The sequence below is a fragment of the Zingiber officinale genome, chromosome 10A, assembly GCF_018446385.1.
Source record: "Zingiber officinale cultivar Zhangliang chromosome 10A, Zo_v1.1, whole genome shotgun sequence".
Lineage (NCBI taxonomy): Eukaryota > Viridiplantae > Streptophyta > Magnoliopsida > Zingiberales > Zingiberaceae > Zingiber > Zingiber officinale.
This window is the reverse complement of record NC_056004.1, coordinates 33004350-33025775: the sequence shown is the minus strand read 5'-3', so window position 1 is coordinate 33025775 and position 21426 is coordinate 33004350. Positions and strand designations below refer to the sequence as shown.

The 21426-nt window shown below is 36.1% G+C and overlaps 1 protein-coding gene across 1 annotated transcript in view; it reads right to left on the bottom strand.

The window, feature by feature from the left end:
• The window catches only part of LOC122027414 (alpha-N-acetylglucosaminidase), a 79882-nt gene that overhangs the window by 5033 nt on the left and 53423 nt on the right, over window positions 1-21426 (bottom strand). Inside the window, exons 8-15 of the mRNA XM_042586364.1 lie at window positions 20208-20314; window positions 15443-15473; window positions 13313-13430; window positions 11386-11436; window positions 9532-9641; window positions 9326-9428; window positions 7773-7871; window positions 1103-1213 (exon numbers count right to left, since the gene is read on the bottom strand). Of these exons, the coding sequence (XP_042442298.1) occupies window positions 1103-1213; window positions 7773-7871; window positions 9326-9428; window positions 9532-9641; window positions 11386-11436; window positions 13313-13430; window positions 15443-15473; window positions 20208-20314 (730 nt within the window). The remainder of the gene's footprint in view (window positions 1-1102; window positions 1214-7772; window positions 7872-9325; window positions 9429-9531; window positions 9642-11385; window positions 11437-13312; window positions 13431-15442; window positions 15474-20207; window positions 20315-21426) is intronic.

Below are 21426 nucleotides of genomic sequence, written 5' to 3'. Positions count from 1 at the left end.
CTGAAACTATATCGGTACGGTACAATACGATACCGAAACCATATTGTTTCGATCCGGGATTGAAATCTCGGCACGGGTCAAGATTTTAAACCTTGGCTGTTGGTATATTGAAAAATGCTAAAAATGCTCAGCTAAAGAAGAATATAATGTCTTAAATATCTTGTCTTAAAATTAAGAGTGCTACATAAATGGACGACAATGAATTAATGCATTCTGGCTGATGGCCTATCACACAGAAGCAAACAGAACAATCAGACATAACTAAGAGAATCACCAAGCAGCATACTGAACATTGTTGAGGTAGGCACGAAGCGATCACACACAAAATTAGTAATTGACAATGAGGAATAAAGGTCATGAATGGGATGAAAGAAGTCTGTTGAGCCTTCATATAAAAGTCATGCAGTGTAGTAAAAAGTTTTAATTCTTATTGTAATAACTTTGTTAAATTGAGTACTTCATCGATAGGAAGGTGAAAGCATATTTTACTTGGGCAGCCTGCTAGGGCTTGTCTTTCATGTGGAATGAGGTTTTTGCCACTGACTTGCAGTGTAGTTTTATATTAAACACAGTTTTCCATTTGCCAAAAGAATACTTAAAACCCAAGATATTGAACATCTCAGTAACAGAAGACTTACTGCATACCAACACTAAATAAGACTAAAAACAAAAAGAAAAATTTGTAACATATAATGCAGTAGGACTTGGATTGAACAGCACAATTTGCATTCAAAAAAAAAAAAACTTGGGCAGACTGCTAGAGCTGTCTTCTATTTTGGAGTGAGGTTTTTGTTCCTCATTTTTCAGTGTAGTTAGTAATACAGCTTTCCATTTGCTAAAGAAACTTACAATCAAATATATTGACAAAGAATACTTACAAGCAAATATATTGGACATGTTAGTAATAAAACACCGTATGCATATCAACACTAACTAAGATTGCAAACAAAAAGAGAAATTTGCAACAAAATGAAGTAGAACTTCAGTTGAACTGGACAATTTTCATTCTAAAAAAGACAAGCAGTAATAACTCTAATATATGACATACTTTAATATCCTTGAAGCTAAAAAAACTAATTGAGTAGTGAAGCAAGAAGCATACTGCTATTCCATCTGTGCAATTGTAAATTGTCTGATAAAGAATAGTCCATGCGGCCTCTATCGGGGGGAATGCTTGACCATACCGTCGATAAGAATAGCTCTTCAACCAGTCCTAGTGGATTAAATTATAAATTTTATCAAAAAATAATCTCTACCATCACAAGAGTTGTCACAAATCATCACGAAAATCTTGGACATATGGTTGAGATATTTCAATGCTAAGATACACAAAGATATGCCATCAAAGTTGATGTTACTCTTAGATGTGACCTGATGCTGCTTCTGCAGCCCAATAAAGAGAGATGGTCTCATGCCTCAGCTTGTTCTAGCGGTATAAATTTATTTATAATTATTTCACTTTGTGGGATGTTAAAGCTCATCATACTATAGAACATTTGTCAATTTTGGTTTCCCCCTTTTTAGACTATTAGGCATAATTATATAAAAACTCAAGAGGCTCAATTGAAATTTCCTAGATGGCAAGTTGCTAATTTTTCTTGATTGCAAAGTGACGTTGGTTGCTTTCCAAATCAAATTTATTTGGGTTAAGTCGATCTATGGAGATTTAATTAGACAATGTTATAATTTTGGGAGATTGGCTTATGTTTAATTAGAGCCTCGAGAGAAATTTTCTTCTTGGCACCTGAAATTCCTAAGCACTAGCTGCACCATCTTCTCTACGTAACCTTCTATGGAAGTCTGAAGTACCCTCATGACCTTGTCCCTGCCCAACCCTCACTAAAGTCCACTCTCATGAATCATGATAATCAATCCCTCTTATCTTTATGTACTCCTCATCGAGATCCACTCTTCCACAATCTCTTCAAACCTAGCCTACCCTCTTTGTACACCTATTTAGATCTCAAGCCCTTCATTCGTATCCCACACACAAACCCTACCAGCTCAGCAACACTGTGAAACCCCTGACATCAGAATCCCTCACTGTGTTTTCCTTCCATTAAGCTTCCCTTCCATTGTGATCCTCTGTCTCAGGTTATTATGGAGCCAGGCTGGAGCTTTCTCTTCCATCACTGGCTACCAGAATGCTGCCGTGTCACCCTTGCCCAGAAGCAGCTAAAGGGATTCTGTTGGGTTTCACCCAGGTTTTCCATGTTGGTGAGTTGTCCTTTTTGCATCCTGTTGCGTTGTTTTTGGTCATAGACCTAAGGATTGTGTCATGCAAGATGGTTGTTAATTACTTTCTTTTTTATTCTTATTGAGATCGTCAGATTGAGTGCCAATCTGTATCAACACCCTCGGTTCATATATGGAGTCACAGCTTCATTGTCAAAACCTTTGTGCTACTGTGGTGAGGTCACCCTTTCCCAATTCCCTGTTTGGTTCTAGCTTCACAGCAGCATTCTTACTGTCTAATTAAGCAGCAAAATTTCACAATCTTTCATAGTCAATTGCATTCTGTTTTGAGTAAAAAGAGATCTTTGTGGTAAGAGATTAAGCATAGTACAGTTGTTTATGCCTCTTGATTTAATCTGAGTGTCTGCTTGTGTTCTTGTTTTGGATAATAAGTGTTTTTAAATCCCGTCTTATGAGATCGTGGATGTCATTTTTGTTTAGGGACAACAAGAAGGGAAGTCTATTTTAACTACAGTGTATGGCATAAAGGGTGGATTAAGACCCCCTCTTTGTGAGTCCTAGTTTTCGTATTTTTATCTTATGCTTTGAGTGATTTAGGTTCTTTAAATTTGGTGCATGATCCTGTCTTTTAGATTGCTTTGTGAGAGAGTAACCAATCCTTTGGGTGTAAGGATTTAACTGTATGCATGTTGTAGGGTCCGACTCATTAAAAAAAAAGAAAGAAAATTCAAAGGGGGAATATGAAAATAAACTTTTTAGGGGAGGGCTAAATCGCTATTAACCAACTAATTGACTCATGGGCTCGACCCAATTGATAAGGAGTGGACTCAACCCTAGGGTTTAAAAGAGGTAGAGGCTTCGCCGGAAGAAAAAAAGAAGAGGGAGAAGCTTCGGCGGAAGAAAGAAAAGAAGAGGGGGAGTAATCTCGGCGGCAAGCAAAGAAGAGGAGAGAAGGCTTCGACCTTTGAGGAAGAACGAGGCCTAAGGAACATCCCATCGTCGCTTCTTGTCGTCACCCGCGCCAACACCAAGTCTTCGGGCACAAAGGCACCTCTTAAACCCTTTTCTTTTTACTCTTTTGAATCTGTAAACGCAGCAGGATTTCGACTTTCTTTCCCACGTTTTTGAACCTGAATACGCAGCCGGATTATGAGGGGTGTTGAGGGCTTAAGGTAGCAGGTTTCTGAGAGATTTCAGGGTTGTGCACAGCGGGTTTCTGAGGGAATTTGAAGGCAAAGAGTAGCAGCTTTTTGGAGCGTTGTTCGATGTTGTGTGCAGCAGTTTTCGAGGGGTGCTCACGGGAGGTACGTAGCAGATTTCTGGAGCGTTGTTTGAGGTCGTGTGCAGCAGATTTCGAGGGGTGTTCGAGGGTGGTATGTAGTAGATTATCTTTTTATGATTGCTTGAGATCGTGGACAGCAGATTTCGAGGGATGTTCGAGGGTAGTAAGTAGCAGATTTCGATGGTTGTGGGAGGAGTGTGTGTACACTAGGTTTGATGAAAAATTGGCTACCTTATGGCCGAGTGAGATAGGAACCAGGGCATTGCCATAAGTAATCGCAACACAGTAAAATAAACAAGTACTGTAAGTGATTGTTTTTGCTTCATGTAGTTAAGGGTATAAATGATTATCAAACTTTAAGTAGATTAATGAATTGCATGTTTATTGAGCTTCATGAAGAATTATGTTATACATGTTTGTTTGACTTTTTTTCCTATGTATTGATGATGTGCATGTTTATTGGCGCTGCGCAGTTTAATGATATGTATGTTTATTAGATTTTACATAGACTGATAGGATATGCTAGGGATATGATTCATGATTCCCTTAGTAGAAAGGATATATATATATAAAGATAGTGAGGATTAAAGGAAATTCTGCACAGGTCAAGAGGGACCCCGTTTACAGGACAAGGCTCCAGAGGGACTCTAATATCAGATTTTCACATTTGGCCACGGCCCAATGACGAGAGTTGTTGACGCCCCGCCGCTTGGTACCATGGTTATACAGATTGATCAATCGAATAAAGGATAAAGGATATATGATATACTTCCACCCAAGAATGACACATGATAAATGCTAAGGGATAATGCTATATAATAGGATGATTTGTTTTTAGATACGTGATTTGTTGTATTTAAAGTTGACGCTTCTTAGTAGATGCCTATATTTTCTTTGTTTAATTTACATGTGCTTCGACTAGAACTTTCAAGTAAGGGTAGATCTAACGATGCATGCAATTTTTGTTATCACGGTTTAGAGGTGCTGAGTTAGACTCACAAGGTTTGATTTTGTGGCAAGTGAAGAAACTGATGATGTTGGAGGCTCAGACCCTTGACCAGACTGGGTTGGACAATACACTCCCAAGGACCTTGAAATTCTGCATTAAGAACAAATAAACAGTGATTATGAACAAGAAGGAATAAAGTAGTATTGAATTTAGTCGTTTTTAAGATGGTTATCTAGTTTAGGAACTTTTCTTCTTTCATGGTACTTGTAATGGATTTGAGTGTAGGAGTATGGTTTATTAATTGCAGACAATATTCCTTATTTTCGTTGGAAATGTTATGAAAAAAACAATTGGGTCGTTTCACATGTAGTCAAGCGGTATGATTTAATCTTGTGTGCGTAACAAGTGGTGTTGTTGGGCTATTGTGCTATTGTAATTAGTGTTTTCGTTAGATTGCTCATCTTGTGGTTTAGAGTATGAGATGTGTTTCTTTTGGTGTATCCATATAGATCCACCAGCTAGGGGAGCTTAGAGGCTCTCAAGGCAAGCAAATACAAACCAAGTTCTCATTACAAGTGGGTGTTCTTGTCCTCGACTCTTTTAAAACTTTGTGCACAATTAACATGATATCATGAGACGAATTAAATATGAGTTGTTTTCAAAAGGGGAATATTGAAAGAATTGCTTAATAAAGAAATGGGGGAAAAAGATAAATCTATGGTGGGAGTAAATGAGAAAATAAAATGGTTTTTTGGTTTTACTTCATACAATCTTATCATCCTTGAGAATTCATATATGTAGACAAAACACACTTAAGAAGATGTTAATTACTCTTTGTAATCTGTAATCTCTTTTGTTACTTATCTTTCATTTGTTTTATTCCCTATATCTGTGCTTAATTGCTTAGTTATCTTGAACTTTACATGTGAATAAGTAATCGATTATGAATGTTGTATTGAGAGAAATATAAAAGAGATAAACATCTTGATTGATACTTGTAAGATACAAACAACTTGCATTTAAAACTCCAATGGAAAATTGCGTACCTACTTATATTGAAATAAGTAAAAAAGATAACGACAATACACTTCGTAAATAACCTTAGAAAGAGCATTTAAGAGTTAACATGAGATTCTATCTATAAGCATCTAAGAAAAACTGAAGAGAAACTAATGAATATTAACTAAAGTTGAGAGAGCATGAGATGATGAGAATACTTAAGACGATAAGTCAATAAGTACTTTCTCTTCCTCTATCAGATGTTATTTTGTGCACATAAATTATTACTCCACTTTCCACTTATGTGCTCATGCACTACTTCCTTTGACTTCTATGTTCGCAGAGCAGAGGTAATCACTTGAGGTTGGTCATATTTTAGTTTAAGTCATGCTAAGAGATTACCCAGCGACTACATTAGAGACAGATTTCAGCATGAGTTTAATATTGTTCTGCTCATATTTTTGTTGTTCTTACTATTACATGCATTATCATTTCTATTGTGTATGTTATTTTCATTGCTCAGGTTCATTTACAGTATGTCAGTACGTATTCAGACTATTAAATTCGAGATTTTATTGATTCCTGTTGTTATTGTGTATGTTTATTTTCATTGTATGTTATCCTATGACTGAGATACAATAGTACTAACATGGAGCTCCCCCTTGATCCAGATCATGACTGAACTTTCCAGAACCACACAACTGAACTTTGGCAACAATTCCATGAACATGGAAGTGGATTTCCACGTTTCTCCTAGCGACTACATTAGAGACAGATTTCAGCATAAGTTTTATATTGTTCTGCTCATATTTTTGTTGTTCTTACTATTACATGCATTATCATTTCTATTGTGTACGTTATTTTCATTGCTCGGGTTCATTTACAGTATGTCAGTACGTATTCAGATTATTAAATTCGAGATTTTATTGATTCCTGTTGTTATTGTGTATGTTTATTTTCATTGTATGTTATCCTATGACTGAGCTACAATAGTCTAACATGGAGCTCCTCCTTAATCCAGATCATGACTGAACTTTCCAGAACCATACAACTGAACTTTGGCAACAATTCCATGAACATGGAAGTGGACTTCCACGTTTCTCATGTTAATTAAGTTGACAAAAGATTTAAAAACAATTGGTTAACAAATCAACAGATTTGAAGAGGACAGCCCAATTTAAAAGTCATTTTGTAATATAATTTTGGTTCCTAAATCTTTTATGTGGAAAGATTCCTGAATTCCCATATTCTTGCATTTTTGTTTGAATTCTAATGCTAATAGTCATACAACACATAGGATGTTTAGTCTTGGAAGTTGGCTACACCAATTACACTTCCCTTCAAAATTGTCAATCCTTTTCTTTCTGGGCTTCGATGTAAAACTGGAAAATAGCTAATCTATAATCTCTTCAGAATTTGTAGGTCACATATGGTTCAAGTAAAGGATATTTGTCGCATATGGTATATCTCCTCACTGCAATAGCGAATGGCACCCATTCCTTGTGTCAAGCTCGTGACCCCAGTTCTACTCGTGATGTGTCTGGTTTCCTGCCTGCAGATGAGATGGAGATAGAGGATATTATGGTAATTTTTTCCCACTTCTTTTCTTCTTCCCTTCTATCATCCAAACATAACCAAACAAATTCCTTTTCTTCCTTTCTCTCTTGCTTCTTGTCCTTGCACTCCTTCCCCTTCCCTTCCCTTCCCTCCCCTTCTCCCAGAGTACACACAGCCTAAAGACTAAGTATAGTAGTCCTCCATCTTCAAGGCTCATGTTGCTCATTTATGAGATTTTGTATTATTTTCTCTTCCTACAGCTGATAAAGTTATCATTGATTTCACAAAAACCAAATTATAAAAGGTGTTAACACATGGGTAAAGTGACAAAACAAGAAAATCGTATGCAAACAACTTCGAAATTAAGTTTATGTGACTGTGAGGTGGCTAAAGCATTAAATTGGTTTCATGAATCTCACATGAACAAATAGATACAAAAATTTCATGGGTAGCCAAAATGATTAACCCTACCATTGGTCCTATTTTGGATTTTAGTACAACAGAAATGCAGAAACCAAAAGCTTGTCTCAAGATAATTTCTTATGAAGTTTAATTATTAATTAACATAAAAAACATATATCTTTTCCAAACAGCCGAAGAATCCTCCAAAGCCAGAAATTGGTCTACTGAAACTTGATATAAGTTAAAAAAACATCAACCCGATAGGAGAATGAATGTTGAAGGTAGAACTCAAAGGAATGTATCAATGAAGCTTAGTCTTCATCAACTAGTTTAGAAAATAGATCATGGATATATATTTTGAGGAAAAAGAACATGGATAAATTTTACCTTCACATCAACATTTTGACTCCTAAATGCCATCTCAGACATAAGTTCATACACAACAGGATTATGCTCTATTCCTTCCATGCACATGCCAACCCCAACCTGTGATAATTTAAAGCAGTGTTAAGCTTGTGAAATATCCACTGTCATGAATACTCGATATAAATTTTAATAAGATGTAGCTTATGTGGCAACCAATAGATTGTAACAAATACTATACACAGATGAAAACGAATCAGGAAGACGATATGGAAAACTAAGATGCCCCATTAAATAGCATTAAACTAAGATGCCAAACTTACATATTCCAACTTTATACAAAGATGATACCTTTGTTCTTACTGTTACCATATTTGGAGAATAGAAATGTGCCACTCATATTTTGAAGTATTATGCTGAATGGGCAAGTAGTCACCTAGTGGAAGATGACATGTAAGGACCAAGTACAATTGTTGGCTATCATATTTGTGCAATAAAAATATCAAACAAGAATTCTCTGTCTATTTGTTAATTGTCATGATCAATCAGAAGAATTGTTTACTAAGTTTCATTGAAGTCTTCTAGTTCACTGCTGTAACAAGCAAGGCATTACTAAAGATGAGGATGTAAACTATGTAGTCCAGCTTAAGGATAGTGTTGAGAATTTCAATGTAAAATCAAGGCTTGAAGTCTTGTCTGGAGTCGGGCTTTCATTCTCAGCCAGAACGAGATGTACTGGGCATGTTGGGTGCCCTGGCCGATGGCTGTGTTGGACATTAGAAGAGGAACGAGTGGAGAAGGGGAAAGAGTGGATCGTAGGAGCTTTGTAGATGAGTCGAGGTTTTTGTTCCGCCTCACCTTGCCCCAACTGTCTTCAACGTGAGTTGCAGAAATTATATTGACTCACGTTGCCTCAATCGTGGATCACCGACCATGTCGCGTTGCCTCAATCATCTTTATAGTGAGCCATGGAAGCTTCATTAACTCATGTATAATTGAGTTGGTAAAATCAGTTCAGCAAGCAGAGAAGCAGAAAAGAGTGGATCCTAGAAGCTTCACAGGTGCACCAGGGTTTTATTCCCTCGCCCTACCTCAATCATCCTTGATGTGAGCTGAAGAATCTTTGTCAATGCGTCACCTCGAACACTAATCACATTGCGCAGCTCAATCTTCTGCAAAGTGAATTGTGAAAGCTTCACTGACTTATGTCTCCCTAATCAAGTTGCAAATTCAGTTCAATGCTTCTTGTGATGAATAATTTGGAGCTTTTGGCAGAATACACTGATGAAGGTTATGCAGTTCGGAGGATCGAAGATTCTTGCAATAAAGGCAACCACTAAGTTTTGCTTGTCCACTTGGGTGTTAGAAGTTTAGGAGCTTCTCGCATGCTAGTCGGAAGGCAAAACAAAATATTTCACCCGTGTCAATTGACACATCTCGAGATTAATCATTGGTGTCATGTCACATCCAAGAGTAATTTTCAATTTCACCAAGGTATAACGACCACCTCAACAGGTGGTCAACACTTACTGTAAACAAATGTCTTAGTATGTCTCTTGCTAGTAAATGTATCATACCATTGTGGAGTTTTCGCTGAGTCGAGCATCATTTGGCCCAGATGAAATTGTGTCTAATACACCATACATTTCCAAATTTCCACCAAAGTTATGCAGCATGCACCTGATAAAATGAATTGAATTTCACATAAGAATTGCATTTACACATGCCATGTCTAGTCATACTAGATAAAAAATACATATCCAAGACAACAAAGAGAATATACCAGACATATGGAACCCCATAGAATTGAGAAGATTGTATCCATATCGGTTTGACTTCAGCAAACAAGTCGAGAACTATCATCTTTCCAATAGGAACAGAATGAAGAAGTGCCTAGAAAGCAATAGATAGATTAACTAAAGTTCATAAGCACCATTTGAATTTAAATAAATCTAGAAAATACATAATAACTTCCAACTAGTAGTTATAAGAAGGAAAACAATAATAAACAATTCATGTTTCTGGTAGCAGAAAATTTACCAAAGAACTAGATTGCATAATATTATGACAAGTTCACAATCGAAGTTTAAAAATTGATCAATTGCTAAAAAGGCACCAATGTCAGGTCATTCAAGAAGTTGGTCAGTAGACAAAGGACAGCCTGGTATACGAAACTCCCGCCAATGTGGGATACCATAACAGCAACTTTACCGTTGGTTTGTAAATATACTCCCCATACTCCACTAAAAGATTTTTTTTTCCTTTCATGACAACTACTACTATAACACTAGTTAACCAAAATATTAGTCATCCGTGTGGCACACTAGAGAATTGACCCAGTTACTTTTCATGCATGACTCGATCAAGTACATACCTGTATATTAAACAAGCAAAGAATCCTCCTCAATGCAGGGTGTTCTAACTTGTCATTAAGAAGGAAGATGGTAGTGGATCAAGCAGGAATACTCTTCAGGAGTGTTATGAGTCACACGGCCTCAAGAAGCAAGATATTTTTGTGACCACTAGATCAAAAGTCACATCACCCTAACTAAACTGAGGGCAACAGTAAGCTAAGTAGAAGTCCAACCATACAAGATTACTAAAACAGGGACACTATGGCAATCTCCTACACTAACTTTTTCCTTCAAGAAAAAACTGTGTGCTGAGTTTTGCAATTAGACATTGCTATCATAATTCATAAATCAACTAGGGTTCACAAGAAAGAGAGTTCACAAAACACCACATAGAAAAACTACTATGACAAGTTACCAAAGGAATGTTGGGCTCGAGCAAGATAGTGTCTTAGCTCTCAAAGTCATTAAATAGGCCAAACATAGACTAATCAGTCTGAGAAGATTGAATAACTTCTGATAATTAAGAGTAAACATAGCTTGAGGGTTAGGAGACAAATCAGCAATCATCATTCTCATCTATGTAGAAAAATGAAAATATTACAAAAATAACAAAGGAAGCTGATTGGAGAGAAATTTTTCCACGCCTAATACAGTTTCTAAAACTACGCTCCAATGTTATAGGAAATAAAATTTTGCATATACAACATTTTGATCAACTATAAGTTTTGAAAAATCAAAACATCAATGAATAACAGTAAACATTGAAAACAAGATTTAGACCTTGTGTTTCAACCATAGATTAAAATCTCGAGCTGTTTCGCCCAGACACGTTGTCATGCGAGCCCGGCGACCTCTCCAGATGCGTCACGCGTGCCCACGATCATCACAACAGAACAAAGGTAGGAGGGCTGATTTTTAACTTAGGCTTTAATAAATAACTTGGTTAATAATTTAAATCAACTCCTAGTTATGATTAAGATAATTCAAATATGCTTAATTAAAGCATAATAAAATTATCCCATTAATTATATATACATATATATTGAAAAAATTATTTTTTTTTAGTTTATATATATATATATATATTAAATATTTAGATTAAATTTTTTACTTTTTAGTTAATATATTTTATATTTAAAAAATACTGAAACTATATTGGCATGATACATTACAGAAATTGTATTGTTCCGGTCCGGGATCGAAATCTCCATGGTTTCAACTAAAACAATTATTTAAGAATATCAATGTACCATATCAATAATTTTAAAAAAATTGTTGCTTACTTTCATTTGAGGTGGTTTCCAGAATGCTGCATCTGAGTAGAATAACCAACCCTGAAAATTAACAAAGCTATCACTGATTGGGAAATTTTCAAGTAAATAGAAAAAAAAGGTTTGAGTTCCCAACAAGTAAATTCCATCCAAATGTATGAGATCCACATTGAGAGCAGATAAGTTTGAGTTTCCAATCATGTCTTTTCACTGAAGAAGAATAGGGTATAGATAAATGATGGAAAAGGGGTTCATTTTGAACAGTCACAACCAGCCATACATCAGATAACAAGCAAAATGGATATGGAAGATATTCTTAAGACTGATTTCATACATAGCTTTGACATTCTATTTCACTGTTATAGTTTTCTATGTTATGAATGTTTTAGGTGTCTATGTGAACCACCACTAAAGACTGTTGGTACAATCCATTTGTTGTTCCTATAATTTATTTAATTATCTGAGTATTTTAAATATGGACTTCAGGGCTTAGAGTACATTTTAGGAGTATTTGTGAGAAGTCCAAGGGTGTATTATGAAAATCTAATTTTGTTTGTTGAGCCTAGGCTGAATCCTAGTTAAACCTAAGATCTTATGTTAACTTAGAGATTAATAAGATTAGCCAAAATCACAGCTAGTTTAAGGTTTCTTACAAGAGTGGGTGTTAGTGCCAGGGGGAGAATGATTTCTTTCCCTTCTTAAGTGATCATGACACTCTTGACAGGTCTTCATAGTGCTATGGAACCGCTAGAAGTAAGGATATTACCCAAAGGTAGATCTGAGCCATCTTGTTGATTCCATGGTTGTTGTTGTCTATCTACTGATCTGATTGGTTAAGGATGAGGAGAGGTGAGATTAAAGATATTGGGGTCAGATTTGAGAGTGATATGATTACCATTGTATAGAACCACAGAAATTAAGTAGAAATGGACATTTGGTCGACGAATAGGCAATTCATTTATGATAGATTGACTGACAGCCACTTGATCCAGCATCAACCAGCTAGTCCATTGGTCCTCATAGTGACTTTCAATTGTCTCAAGGATCTTATGAGAAAATAAAAAAGAGTTTAGGGAGACTGAGATTTTCTACAGACGAGTGATGGATTAGTTTAGGGTATTAGTGTGACCTTAAAGGTAATTTTATGTTGGAATGCAAATGAGATATTCAACCCTAATGATGGAAAATTGGGTGGGGAGAGAGAGAGAGAGAGAGAGAGAGTTTTCATCCTAAAGGTTTAGGGTTTATCCTTTTGATTCCTGATGTACGATGATGATCATAAGAATTCTTAGAATTACTGCAAGAGTAGAGTTATATTATATATGTTGAATACAAAGATTTATCCCTTAACCCCTTAAGCAGGAAACTATCCTAGGCCTAGAATTTTTCTTCCTTAATCCCCTAATTGGGAGGTCAAATTCAATGACAGCAGATTCTTCATCCGCCATCACGAGATCTCAATACTATTTCTCTACACTTTTCTGGCCATTCACCACATTTAATCAATTAATCCTTAATTTTCTCCTTTGCCGTTACCTTTAGTTTCTTTTTCCTATAGACTCATGCTCCTTCGCCAGCACTGCAACAGCAACTAGTTTATGAATATTGGCTATGTCATCAACATCAAGCAGACCTACTCCCATTTTTGGATCTGCCATTGCATCTCTTCTCAGTCAGCTTCTCCTAATGCTCACCTAGCCACTGACCATCTGCTGTAGCAATAGGGTCTATTTTCTAATGCTTTGGTAAGAAATCAAAGGGTCTTAGCATACACAACTGGTTATACCTTGGAAGAAGATACAATGGATCTTGTAGAGTTGTAGCCTAATGCTTTTCTCTGTTTTTTTTTTTTTTGTTTTTTAGAGAATTCTCTAGTTCAAGAAAGGCTGTAGCATGAGGATACCATAAGTTAGAGCATGTTAACCACGGGAATCATTACCTGCATTAACCATACAGCATCTTTATCTCCTTTAGACATGGCCTTGTAAACAGCAGCTCCAAGCAATGAGATATAGGTTGGATCATTTGTAGGTGGTGAATTTTCATTAAATGTATCACTATAAAAAATTATAACAAATTAGAATTGTACATGCACCAGCTGTGTATTTGATTTAGGAAGGACTTGCTCCAGAACTAAGAAATACAGTATCAAATCAATAAAGGATCACCAAAATTGATCTATTTGTAATTGCATTTATATGAGTCAAAAGCACTAAAATAGATGAATCAGAAAGACTAGGATGATCGATATTTAGGATATTGTAGATTTAACAGAAAAATCAAACTTTTATTTCAAGCAAAAGGGCTGAGGTCAAAAAATATCATTCCATGCATTGAAATTAGAAATACGAGATGGATAAACAAAAAGGAACAAAAAGATCCACAATTAAAGAACTGCAGCATAGAATAAAATTCTAGAAGTCCCAATGAAGCTTGCAATGATTAAAAACACTCCATGGATTGCTAAGCCAAGATAGGATTGCCTAACGGCATTATATCTATGGAGATAAATGCTTCAATTGAATAATGTTGATGGGATGCGTGAATAACTGTTAGAACAATAGTCCCTCACAACTAGTTTGTTTCTTGTCTCATATTGCTACACTATATATAAGGCATGAAATGATGCTCTATAATTGCATAAGGTTATTCAACACTTGGTATTAGGGCAGGTTTCTTTTATCAAGATGTCATGGCAATGCTTCTCTTCTGCTCTTTGCCATTGCCACCCAACCTCCTCTCTAGTGCTAACAAGCTTGCATGTTTTTTATTGAAACTTGGTGAATGAAGGTAGAATGTTCAGGAACATCTATTTCAGACACAGAATGGTGATCAAGGCTATAAGTCTACTTAATAACGGATAGGTTTGCTGCAAGGAAAAAGTAGTAGATGATGAGAATAACTGACAATAACTATCATATTAGAGGAAGCACCACAATCAAGTAATTACAAAACCCTAGATGCTGGGGAAGGTGATGGGATAGGGAGGGAGGTATTTTGGGGTAAAGACTTTAGGAAAGTGCACCCATTGGATATTTAGCAAACTAGGCATGCCAATTGGGCATTTCCAATGTGTACTTTGGGAAATTCAAAAAGAAATCATCATGATAAAGTGACACTAAAACTTCTGCCAGCATCACATTTCACTAGGTGGTCAGTGAAGAGACAATGAAAACAAGGTGGTTAAGAATTGCATGAATAACCACAACCATGACCATCTTGTCAACTTCGTGCATAAGTAACCCTAGGGAAAAGCAAAAACTCCTATGTTTACCTCTGTGAGAGACTTAGATACTCTAACCCTGGGGAGAGGAAGAACAGAGAGAAAGAAAAGGTAAACAGGATATGGGTGGGGCTATAGCACATGCAGGGTATAGTAACTTGTAGGGAAAAGGGACAATAGGTGGCGATGATATAAGAGAAAAGTGGTGATGGTGAGTGAGAAAATAAGTCTAGCCTTACTGTGACACCATGTAGAGAGAATAAAGGAGTAATTCAATCAGTTTCAATACAATTATACTACATACATATAAAAGGCACAAACACTATATATATATATATATATATATATATATATATATATATATATGAGACTAAAGCTATTATTTAGCATTTGTCAATACCATAAAATTGGTGGAAAACTGGAATGCGATGATGAGAAAAAAAAAACAGAGAAACCATTGTAATTCAAATGTTTTTTTACTTTTTAAAATTATTATCATTCAACTTTCTTTCATTTTTTATATTTTTTGACACAACTGTATAATCCAAGCCTAAGTGTTCTTTAGTAAGCAAGCTATGACAAGATGATGCACATAAGTTCATCTAAAAAATAACTAGCAATGGAATTTCCACTTGGAAAAAGTCAAATCAAGCTAGACTTTGATGCTTAAAGCACTTTCATTTAGTTCCACTAGAAAATTTCTTTAGAAAACATAATCATTCATGAGTCACCGATGTCAGAATTGATGATTTCTATGCATCATATCCTGTACTTGCACAATTAATGACTGCACTATCAATTATCAACTACGCAAATTTCGATTTGAAATTCCAACAATAAGTTTACCAGTTATAGATGTCAGTTATGTCCCCGTATTCTGCAATATTCAAAGGAAAATAATCCAGAGTGAAACAACTATCCACTAAAACCAAAAATATATGTCATTGCAAAACTACCTTATACAACAGTTCAGCATGAATTGCCACATCAAATGGGAAAGCACGAACATGGTGATGCAAATGCAAATCAACATTTGTTAGAAAATTCATCACATCATTAATGATAAAGTTGAATTAACCACTATCAAAATCTCAGGATCTAACAACAATTTACATTATGTTCCTATTTCCTAACACTCTTCCTAGTGAGTGGATTGGTGAATGGATTGTTGCAAGTCCAAGATGTGGAATTGGCCCAAGGGATTCATAACCTAAGTAATCATGCCATTTTGGTTTTTGCTGATAACAAGCTTGTAAACTGCTAGTGAATAAAACAAACTTTGTGAAAGGATTGTTACATGGAGCTCACAATGATAACAGTTGTAGCAAACTGTTATAGCTCACAATGATAACAGGGAATATATATATGAGGTATACGGATTTCCAATATTGTCAATGAACAAATCCAATATAGTGGATTCAAGTTCAGGGATGAAAACTCAAGATTGACTGTAATTTACTAAATTATTGTATAGTGTTTAGATTATTCTCTTCAACCCTAGCCACCTCCCCTAGGCTATGAATCAACCCATAGGCCAAGATTGAATGGCGTTTCAATCATTTAAATTTGGGCCAGCTTCAATCAATTGGATGATGAATATACACTATGATCATACAATTGATCAAACAAGTTCAGTGGTTGACTAGTGAGAGAAACAAGTTATTATATGATATTTTCAGCCTCCTTTAAAAAAGAGATTTCTCACCTCCCTTGTATATAAATAAATGTCCACAAAACAACCTGCATCTTGTGCCCTATGAATTGTAAGAGTGCATTGAGTCAATACTTCAAATCACTACCTAGATCAAAATACTACTAAATTGAGCTATTGTCTATCTCCTTAGTAACTGCGACTCCCCGTGCTTGAAGAGCCGTCACCATTCATACCAAAGCACTTAGGAGCACGCAAATAAGGAAAAGATCTACTGAGAATTATTAAACCCTCTATTTATTTCGCCTGATTGCTATTTTTTTTTTGTTATGCTTCTTGTATCAACTATATATATACAGAGATTCAAGTTGCATATCCACTTAGCCGACCCCACGCTTGATTGTTGTTGTTGTATGCTTCTTGTATATCAACTAAAAGTATTCATTGATGAGTCCAACAATAGGTGTCTAGGCTCCTTTTGGTCAAACTGTGTACCCCAAGAAAGACAAACGATCTGAGAGAAGTAAACAAACCGTTGTTAGGTAGGAAGGATTAGTAATTCAGAGGGAGAATCCTGAGGGTCAAAAGACCAAAGGAGAAACACTTAGGTTAGGTCCCTAATAGTCTATAATTGAGGGAGGTATTTTATAGTTTATTACAGGCTCCTTGAATGAGAAATCTTCACTTAAGTCCTGAGAAATATTATACAATATTGTAAATACTCGACTAGGGATTGTGAGCTTCATAGCTTAAATTAGGTGTCGAGCAAAGTGCTGATCTTCTTAGGAGAAGTAGAGAGACAAAGATGTTTGGTAGAAAGAATGGTAAATATCAAGCAGACAATTGAGAGAACATTTACATATTTACTTGCAGTACAAAGATTAACAAAATTGGATTATGTGAAATACTTAGGAAGAGATACCTAGGTAGAGCTTCAACTTTCTTGGAAGCATCACAAAAAATTAATGCAATATGGCGTAGCTCAAATTCATGATAAAAGGAAAGAAAATAAGATGGTATTGATATGTGTTCAACTACCACCCATAGATTCTATAAGATGGTAGCTCAAATTCTAAGAATGCTGGCTGTCAAGATGAGTCTCCATGTGCACTTACCCAGATAACCGGTGGGAAACTTATGCGGGGTCAGGCCGGTCACCACATATTCGACATTACTTGACATGGTTAATCATTTTTTTTATAATTAGAAATTTTAAATCAGTTAAAATGAAAGATGTAAGGAGTAGAGGAAAACCAAAGAAAACATTAACAAATGTCAGGGATTAACAAATGTTAAAGAGTTATGTGGGAATATGTAGAGAGCATAGCGGTTACTTATAAAATTTCCTATTTGTACATAAGGTAAAGAGCACTACCTAGGGTTCAATGAGAAGCAATTTCCCCTTAATCTCAACACACTATAACAGCCATGCCTATCTCCTTCTTACTGATCATCCTCCGCATGAATATCTATCCATAAGTTGCTTGAATTCGGCATCTCATTCCTCCTTTCACTTCCACAACAAGCTGCTCCTTGCATCTTTGTAGCAACCTTGCGACTCTATGCATTTTCGTTATTACGTCCACATGTATCTTTGTGAGCATAACAACATCTTTTGAGTCCCCCACGAGTCCATCATTGCCTTTCACATGACTCATGAGCTCACAAACGTCTCCAACATGCCCTTTGCCCACCACGAACGTACCCCTTGCTCACCGTGCACATCCACTACACATGTCGCACACATGCCCTTTGCCACTACACGTGTCGTGTTCCTACCTAATTTTGAGCAACCTCCGTGGTTTGTTGCTCAAGAGGAGACTAGTCTAGTATGTATGCTAAAGAAGTTTCTGTATAGACTGAAGTAATCTCCAAAAACTTAGTTTGAAAATTTTAGCTCTACAATATGACATGACTAGGAGATTCCAAACTGTCGATGTACTCTCTCATTTCACAATCTAGGAGACGTATACTTCTTATTGTATATGTGGACAATATTATTATCACGGGTCGAGATTGTAAAATTAAAAGATTATCTCCAACAAAACTTCCAAACTAAAAACAAGGTAAAGATACTCGTATGGATCCTAGTGTCAAATTAGAACGGACCTTGATGCTAGTAGAAAAAGTGAATTATTCTGCAATAACCATTCCTGCCTTCTTATTTGTTGCTAATGTAATTAGTTAATTTCTAGAGAATCAATGTCATGACCACTAAATATAATATAAAATTATTCTATATAATGTCAAAAGTGGTCCAGGAAAAGGTATCTTATTTTGCTATTGAGGTTACCTACAAATTGTGGGGTATTTCAATGCAACTGGGCATACTCTCTGGCAGATAGATGATCAATATTCTGCTATTGTGTTCTCTTATGAGGCAACCTTATTCCCGAGAAGAACAAGAACAAACAATGATAGCAAATGATAGCAAAGTTATGAGGCAACATTATTCCCGAGAAGAACAAGAAGCAAACAATGATAGCAAATGATAGCAAAGTTATGTGTAATGGTAGAATAGATCTATGACCCAAGCAACATGCAAGATTATTTGGCTTAAATACCTAATGACCAAACTAGGATATACTCTTGTAAAGCCAATAAAGCTTTATTGTAACAATCAAGTTGAGATGCATATAGCCTCAAACCTTGTGTTTCACTAAATGACAAACCATATAGAATGATTGTCGGAGAAAGTGCAATCTAATGAGATCATCACTTCATTTGTTGGTTCTAATCAGATTTGCTAATGCCTAAGACAAATATACTTGTAACAAGCTAGATTTCTACAATATATTTGAAGCTCGGAAGAATTTTAGGAAGTTATGCATGAATATACAAGAAGCAAGGATTGCTTAGAATTTTTCCTATTCATCAATAAGACATAAGATAGTGGGTGCTACCTAGGGTATAATGAGAAACAATTTCACTTAAGCTAAACCATCAACATAATAAAAAATAATTTAATTGATTTGACTATAATTAGTGAATAGTTTGCATAGAGCTCAATGGAGGAATAAAATATATGCAATTGTCCCCAAATAATTAGGACAAATGTAGTTTAATAATGAATGATGATGCTAATTATTTTGTGTACAAGGTAATAGTGTTATTATTGAATATTCCATATTAATATGCACATATGAATTTGAGACGTGTTTAGGCAATCATCTAAGTATGTAGAATTGACACAATAACTTAATTGAGCATTTGCATTTGCCATACCATATTCTACTAAGACTGCCACTGATTTAGGTGAGCAACTGCCATTGATTTAGGTGAGTGCATAAATGTCAAGATGTTAAACAAGATTAGTTATTCATTTCTTTAATTAAGTTGGTTTGAATTAAGCAAAAAAAAGACTCAACTTTGTACTTTTTTCCACAAATCCATCTTCTCACTTGCCATATTGATCTCCCAAGACTAAGTTTGATTGGGAATATATTATTGGCGATATAGAAACAGATATAGGACCTCCTATTATGGTATCATGTAAACATTGATTAGTTGATCACTTATCCCAAAGCTCAAAGGCTTAGGAATGGAATCAACTTATACATTCATATTACAACACCAAATACTAGTTTAATGTGACGATTAGGCCACTTGCAAGAGGCTTAATTTGTATATACAAGAATAAGTTGTGTGTCACAACTATTGCGGTCAGAAACATGAATTTTACCACGCGATTGACAATAATATATATACATGTATAATATATAGAGTAGCAACCAATTGTACTAGTAGTGGTATGTTGAGCTTTCATATCCGAGGCTATAGGATTCTATCTCTACTAACTAAGCTAATGGAGATATGGGGTATAACCAAAAGAAAAAAGCCTTCTAAATCAAATCAAAATACCTTTTTGCAGTGAACTAATCTTATCTAGTCTAGAATAATTCAATCCATTTGCAGTAAAGAACCAATAGACTAAAAATAACCTAGGCCTTTGCAAAATACCTTTAATTTGTTGCTTGATAAATGCCTCTCCTACGTCAACAAATAGTGGATCTTTAGGATCAAGTAGATATGTACAACACCATTGAGGATTACCATCAACAGTGTTCCTGAAAAAAGAAATTGCAATTGTAAAACTGCATGTGCGATTTTGACATGACACTAAGCATTCTTCACTTTCAAGAAATTAAAGGGAGCATAAAATGAGAATAAAGATGCATAGCCAACAGTAAAGGCATACCATGGTGAAATTTAGCTGAACCTACCTTCATTTCAGCAATCTTAAATTTAAGGCTATGTTTACCTCAATAGATGGAAAGGGAAAGAAAATGCATTAATGGGGGAAGAAAATTCGTAGCGAAGGGTAAGAGAAAGGAAAGAGAAAAGAAAAGAATACAAGGGAGAGGGGAAAGAATAAAAACACTCCACGGAAAGAAGGGAATGAAGCGAAAGAAGAAAAAATTAAAGAGAATTGCAGGGCCAAAGCATCGCTCCTTATAAAAATCCTTGCACGTCTTCTGTATAATTTGCCAGATGATATTTCTACCTCGTTGGCGGTGTGATTGTTAAGCTGAGCTGATGATCTCGGCGCTGGCGATCGCGAATGATGGGACTCAGGATTGGAGATCTAGTGGCAAGTTCCGAGATGTGGCGGGCGGCTACGATCACGCAAAGGTGGCGAAGATGTACTCGATGAGGTGGGCTAAGGAAGAGGAGCGGGAAGCGTCGACGGGGCGTCAGGTCTCTAGAAATCCAGCAACAACGCCAACTTTCTTCTTCTCCCATTCACTGATAGCAAGCATCAAGAGTAGTAAGTTTGTTTTTCCTCCCCTCACAACAACGATTTCCAACCGTCGCTTGCCATCTCCCTCTCCTTCTCCTTCTCTTCTCAAGAGCAGCACCTTGCTGTTTTTGTTGTCTTTTCCAGCCATGCACAGCAGCTGTCGGAGCTAGCCAAGGCCGTCATTGGATCCCATCGAAGCTCGCCGAGGCCATCGGCGAAAAGGAGAAAGGTTCTCCTTCCTCTTCTTTCAATGTTTCCGCAGCTTCATCATTGGTTTGTCCTGTTCTCTCAGCCAACAGCAGTAAACCCATCACTCCTTTCATCTCCTCTAAGATTCCCAACAGCAACAACATATCTCGCTGCTTTTTTTTCTAGCTACCGACCATCAAGGCGAGAGCTACCCACTCTCTTGTTGCCCAAATTGTAGGACATTTAGGT